Source organism: Charadrius vociferus, unplaced genomic scaffold (genome assembly GCF_000708025.1).
Source record: "Charadrius vociferus isolate BGI_N301 unplaced genomic scaffold, ASM70802v2 scaffold90, whole genome shotgun sequence".
NCBI classification, from domain to species: Eukaryota; Metazoa; Chordata; class Aves; order Charadriiformes; family Charadriidae; genus Charadrius; species Charadrius vociferus.
The window spans coordinates 379,379-385,996 of NW_009647222.1; the positions used below are offsets into that span (position 1 = coordinate 379,379).

Here is a 6,618-nt window from a genome sequence, read left to right on the forward strand (position 1 = left end):
TCCCTTGGCCCGCTCTCCCTCCTCTGCCTTCACACGCAGGGCTTCACGATGGACACGGCCTGCCCAATGTGCAGCATGGGACCAGGCTCCCTCTCTCAGAAAGACATTGATACTTTTCTTTCACCACACCTCAACAAGGTGGAGTGCAAGGGACCAGATCAGCCTCCGGTGTAATGCCGTTGATTTCCATGGGATAACTCCAAGGGTATATTTGACTCCACATGTGCCTCATTTCCCCCAGATACCCTAAAACCTAGGGTCCAGTTTCTTGAGATGAGAAAATACCATCCCCATGCTTGAGAGTGGTATAAATGAATATTCACCCTAAGTGGGAAGTCTGGCCGTGTGCAGGTAGAGCGGGCAGAAGGAATGTATGGAGGAGAGGAGAAATGCCATGTCTGACTATAGAACAAAGGTCCAATTAGTACTGGCTGTAAGAAAGTCTCCTTCTTCTCAGTGTGTTGTGATCGCGCTGTCTGTCTTCTAGTGTGAGTGTTACTGGTTTGTGCGACCAGCACGGGTAATGGTATGCAGACTTGCAAGTCCCTGCAGCCGGGGGAGAAGAACGTAGGATCATTCTTGCTCCTGAGCCTACTTCACACCTGTCTTTTGACCAATTATGGCATGGTGAATCTCTGCCTAACCCTCTACCTAGTCCTGTAAAGACCTCACTTGCACATAGCAGTCTAAAATCTTGCAATCTGAGTGACACCCACTAGTGAGAATAATTGTTGCTACTGTTTGGGCCTTCCCTGCTTCTTCTACTGGTTACACCCAGACTTGGATCTTCAGCTAACTGAAGTGATGGGTAGCTGACTCTGAAAGGAGAGATCCTGCTGCCTCTACATGCTCTCATGGCCACGCAGTCCTAGTCATTGGCAGTTGTCTGATCCTCCTGGGAACCACTGCACAACAGCAAACCAGAACACTAACCCTACCAAAAAGTGGTCAGTTTTCTCCGAGTTTAGCTCTCTGAACCAGCTTTACCAGGGTCAAATGAATGGCACAGTTGGGGGAGTGCATCTCTGGGAATGCGGAGTGGGATCCTTGTATGAGGGGCTGTGGTAATTGGGTTAGTTTAGTTAAAAACACAGTGAGATAAGTTCCTCAAACTCTTGATGGCTGAATTGCACACACCATACACGGATGTCACAGGAATGGCTCTTTCCGAAGCACTTGCGATTTTCTTTCTGAAAGGCTCTTTCTCTCTCTCAATGCGGACTGTCACTATCCAAGCCTAAATTACAGAACCCAAATAATGCTACTGAAGCCCACTGGGGCAGGTACACTTCTCGGTTGACAATGTTAGATTGCCACTGTTCTAGGAAATTGCTGAAGGAGAGTAAAGGTCCTACGGCACTAGAAAGCACAAGCTGGCTGTTGCTGCAGAAGCAGGCAAATACATGCCCACGCCAAGAACTTGTAAGCACATCACAGCCTCGAGGCACGCGTTAAAGCCACAATAAAAACACAAAACCAACAGTCTAACCCAGTTGTGAACACACTCCCTGCGTCCCCTGGGACTGAAAGTGGGATGTGGGAGATGGCATTTACAGTGGTAAGTGGGACTTTCCATTTGTTTCATGGGCATTTTGGAAAAGTCCGCACTGTCACACCTATAGCTAACTCTATTTATGTGCTTGTCTAAAATCTTCTGCTGTAGATCTGGTCAAAAACTGAGCACTGGAAGTAAATTATGCAATTATTGAAAATCTTTTTTCCTTGCAAGTTGCCTGTAAACCTGTCTTTATTTCTGCAGATGTATTTTGCATTCAAAGCATTCACCGAACTGCTTCTGCCAAAAAATTTCAGTGTAGGGTCTGTTTTCCAGAATGGTTATTTTATCTGTTTACTCTTTTTACTTTTGATGTATGAATGATTCCCTAAATGGTCAGGTATTATTTCTGCTTCTCGTCCCAAAGGATTGTAAATTTTTTTATCCAAAGAGTAAGAAACTATAAAAAGAAAGGCGCAACATACACCATATAGCCTCTTTTGCAACACGAATATGGATGACATTCATCTGGTGCACGTCCCTTAAATACCCATTTATACAGAACATAACACCCATTCATGAATAAGAAAATATAAAAATACAAACCTAATAAAACTCTGAAGCCATTTAGTATCAGCCCTGATCTTTGCTCTGTTCTGCAATATTCATCTGGGGCTCTGACAGACTTAGCCATGGCAATAATGTGTGAGTGTTACTGATTTCAGCTGTCCGCAGACTTTCCCCTGGTTACTGCTGCTGTGGTGGGAGTGGTGGAACGGATGTTGTCTCAGTCGCTCCCATTCAAAGTCTGGTACATTAGCTTAAATCACCAATGAAACAGGGTTGTGTTAAGATGCCAGATCGTGAACTGCAGCAGCTGAGGTACACAGCTAAACAGATTTAATGGCTCTTTTGCTGCTGAAAAGAACGGTCCTGTATGGCTCCCTCCTCCTCTCCCCCCCCTGCAAATCTCTGTGGAAGGGTTGGAGACAAGAGCCAGGAGGAATAACAGCATAAAGAAGTGCAGATAAATCAGCCAGAGTGTAACTATCAAAGCCATGCTTCTATTCTAATTTATAAGCTTTTGTTTCCTGAAGTAAAAAAAAAAATTGGTGATGGGAATCTTGTTAGGTTGTTTTATTTATTTCTATCCCAAATGTGTTTTTCTGATCCCAGCTATCTCAGGATGTACTCTACCTCATCAGGTTACTGCTCTGCCTGCCTGGTTTCTTGTTAATGGCAGATGCTTAATAGGGGAAGGTGAAATTTCACTTGGAAGCCACAAATAGAGATTTCTGGGAAGAAAAACAAATCATTCAAATTAATTCAAGTTAAAGTTTTATCTTTTAATAGGTAAATTAATTCTTTTAATTAAAAGATTTTAATTCCAGTTTTATCTTTTGTCTCAGCACTTGGTGGGCTGACATAGATCTGGTGAGGCTGCTCTACAGCCTTGTGGCTTTTTTTCCCATTTCAGTACCATTTCCTTTTAGCATCTCTCTGTGCACAGTTTGAGGTTTTGCTGGTCTTCCTAGAAGTCAGAACTGGAAAACAGACTCCTTTGAAACATGCAGAACAAGAGGATTTTTGTAAGGGAGAAAGTGGATTAATGGGAGATACTCCTTGCTGTTAAAAAGCAGTCCTAGGTCTCGCTTATGGACAGTTGGTTTATGACTTCTCTAATGCAGGATACCACAGTCTGGTCAGCCATTGCTTTTTGGGAACTGAAAAGGGTATTTATTTTTATCCTGCTATTGGCTTATGGGATTTGAAAGTACCTTTTTTAGTTTGCATAACTGTAAATATTGTTACTGGACCTCTCGACCTCTTCTCAATGCTTGCTCCAATATTTGACCTTCTGACCTGCTCCAGGAGATGGTAAATTCCACAGGCTGATGACACGCTGGGTGAGAAAGCATCTCCTGTTATGGAGACTTCTGATTTTGCTGAGTGAGCTCCTGTTCTCATGTTTTAGGATGAGCAAAAAGTTTGGGGGCGGATCAGTTCTCCTTAGTGCCTTCTTAAATCCTGATTGCCTCTTCTAGCTCTCTCCTATGCTTATATTGTTTTCATTCTCTTTTTACCTGCTGAGCCTGGCCGTGTAAATGTTGTATAAGAAATGCTAGTAGGCACTGTGCAACTGTTTCAGGCACAGGACCCTCTCCCTATAAATAAATAAAAAAAACCCCTATTTCTGTATTGTATCATAGTTGACTTTCAGGACTGTTCCTGCTACTCCATCCGGGAGCTCCTGGAGGAGGAGTGAGTCATGCATTACCACCCCAGAGCGTGCAGTGCACATTCCCACAAGCTCTTCATAAACCCACAGCTGGAAACTTCCAAGACGACACCTGCTCTGTGTTCAGTGCTCAGAGCAGGGACTCAAAAGAGGCTTTTAAATGTACTTTCAACTGAAAGACTTCTTTTTTTTCCTCTGCCACTGATCACTCCTTCTCTCACCTCGCACTTACCAAGTCACGTCATTTCCAGGACCCTCTGCTTGTCTCAGCTATGTGGTCGTAGGTAACGCTCTTTCTCTCCCCTACCAGCACTGTAAATTTCCTGGTCATAAACATGCATGAACCTGTGTGCATTCACCTATATTTTGTATTGTGGTGCCTTCATGAAATCCCTGTAAGGTGTCAAAAAGAAAATCTCAGTAGTCTGATTTTTTGTGTGGCAACACGTGTAGAGATGCATAGAAACACTCCACACCTTCCTACTCTAGAAACAGATAGGTATGCTCTTTTCAATTTTGTAACGCAAGGAACCTTTGACCTTCCGGACTTATTTATTTGAGTATTGTAAAGGCTGAAGATGCTGAGGATCACTTTTGGTTCTTCACTTAACTTCAAGATGGGTTGAAAGAGAAAAACCCCAGATTTTTCAGAAGTTTATGAGCATTTTAATCAGTGAAGCTGATTTTTTCATCTATGAAACCTGGGCTTGAAATCCATCATAGACCTGAAACTTTCCAATGGATGAAATGTTTTAATATACAAGGAGTTAATCTGACTTTTTATTTAGCATGATCTTCTTGTCCCTTTTGTTCTTTGCCCCCAGCTCCTAGCTTGCTGATTTCTGTATTTTCCCCCTTATTATCTAGTTCTAGGAAAGCCTAACCTGTCTCTTTCTCAGTCCTAAATAGAGTACATTTTCACCAGCCGTCACAGCTACCTGTGTATCTTCCTCAGTTATTGTGTCTCTCATCTGAGCATAACAGTTCCCAGGTCTTAAAAAACTGCTCTGCACTTCGTACCTCAGTGGAGATACGTTCTGCTGGATCAGGGACTCTCAGTCCTTCTTTCTAGTTAGGGATAATTGTCCTGATTATTTCCAAGGGCGCAAATCTTTCCATTTTAGTTTCTTTGACAGGGGCCAAAGAAATAAAAATTGAGATCCCAGATGGACTTCCCCACTTTCAAGTCTGAGGATGGTTAAGATCATTAAAAACAGAAAAATCAGCTTCATAATTTGCACCCTGCGGCCGACCCTCCCAGGGCTGGAAGCTGTGCTCTGGGCGATGCTTCATATTCTCCCCTTCTCCGGAGTTGTCTGAAGTGTGGATCTGGACTTGAACTTCTGAAGTTTGATGGGTGTTTGTGCTCTGGGGTTTTGATTTCATTTCATCTCTAATAGTTTCTTTTTCCAAACCCTTGGGTAGTTGCCCTTTCCTAGAACACACGCTGAGCACAAGAAACACCCTTCTTAAAAAACACAAACACTCAGAACAGGAACACAGAGAACCGAAAGAGCTTCACCAAGAAGTTTTGTTTCTCTGTAAACCCTACATAGGAAACCCTGGCCTCTGCGCTCCCTCAGCATTTGCTGTATTTATTTCTTTTCCTCCTCTCCAGATTGGGAGCACTTTCTGCCAAACAGGGAAAGGCTTTGTGAGTTGAGGAACAGCTTAGATTTTTGCAGCTTATAACGTATGTGCTGCCTCCTTCTGAGAGCTAAAGACTAACTTCTGCCCCTGCTGCCTCTCCTTCCCCCAAAAAGCAGCTCTTTTTAGTAATTCCCCTCTTCTTGCCCTCTTTTGTAAAAATACTCCGAACAGCTCCTGGCAGAACAGGGCAGAGATCCTGCCGCTAGCTTTTCTTCAAAGGAGGACAGAGGAAAAAAGCGGCACTGAGTTTTCAAGTGAAATTGGCTGCCAAAGCTGAGGAGCGAATGATCGGAGTGGTGGATATTTCCCCCAAACCGGGGATCTTCCCTCCCACTTCTCCCTCCCGCGGGTATTCCCCCTGAGATGGACTCACTTGAAGATTGATGCTCTCCCCTTCCGAGGCCATCCTTTTGCCCCGAGGTCTCTTCCTCTGCGGACGGCGCACGGAGTGGGGCACTCTGTGCTCCCGGAGACTCTCTCTTCGCTGGACCGGGACGCGCAGCTGCTGGAACAGACCTGCTATTCATCTGCCGGCGGCCGGCCGCCCGCCTTGGCATCAGCTGGGGGGCGAGAGAGGGGGTGGCGCGCCAATTCTTCATTGTCCGGGCAGCCCGTGGAACAAGCGTCCCTCTTAGACTTTCCGTGACAGTTGTGTTCATTACGTGTCTGTGCTACCTCTCCGAGGCCAGCTGAGCCTCATGAGCTCACTTGGGCTGGGACGCGGTGATGCAGTCAGTGTACCAAGAGGTTCCTGGCATGGGCTGTGCAGCCGCAGCAGCGATCCCCATCTCCCCCTCTCTCCCCAGCACACGGGCAGAGCGTACGGATGAAAAACTAACGGTTGAAGAGATTAGGTCCAGAAAGTCGTGCCTGCTAGCTGCCGATGCTGTCGCAGCAAAGATACTGTTACGGCTCAGATAAAATTTCCACTTTACTTTGTTTATAGTCCCTTCTTCTCGTTTTTCTCCCCAGCCAAAATGCCCTTCCTTTCCCCTCCCCAACACTTTTTTTAGTTGAATTTGATATGTCTGGTCTCAGCTGAAACTAGATCTTGCTTTTTGCTTAAGTTAAAAGCAACTACGAATGATACTGGCATGGAAATGCATGCAGCCAGAATCAAGTCACAGTGTAGAAAAATATGTTGTTATTATTAGGTGGAATGCTCAGGCAGAAAAATCAGTGTAATTCTCTAGATTTTAGAGAAACTCTGCTACTCTGTACTACCTAGAGATCA

General features: G+C 44.7%; 1 protein-coding gene across 1 annotated transcript in view; it reads right to left on the bottom strand.

The window, feature by feature from the left end:
• NINJ2 (ninjurin 2) overlaps positions 1-5,911 on the bottom strand; it is a 47,546-nt gene extending 41,635 nt beyond the window's left edge. Inside the window, 2 exon segments of the mRNA XM_009879626.1 lie at positions 5,758-5,814; positions 5,816-5,911. Coding sequence (XP_009877928.1) covers positions 5,758-5,814; positions 5,816-5,911 — 153 coding nt within the window.
• Between the last annotated feature and the right edge of the window lie 707 nt (positions 5,912-6,618).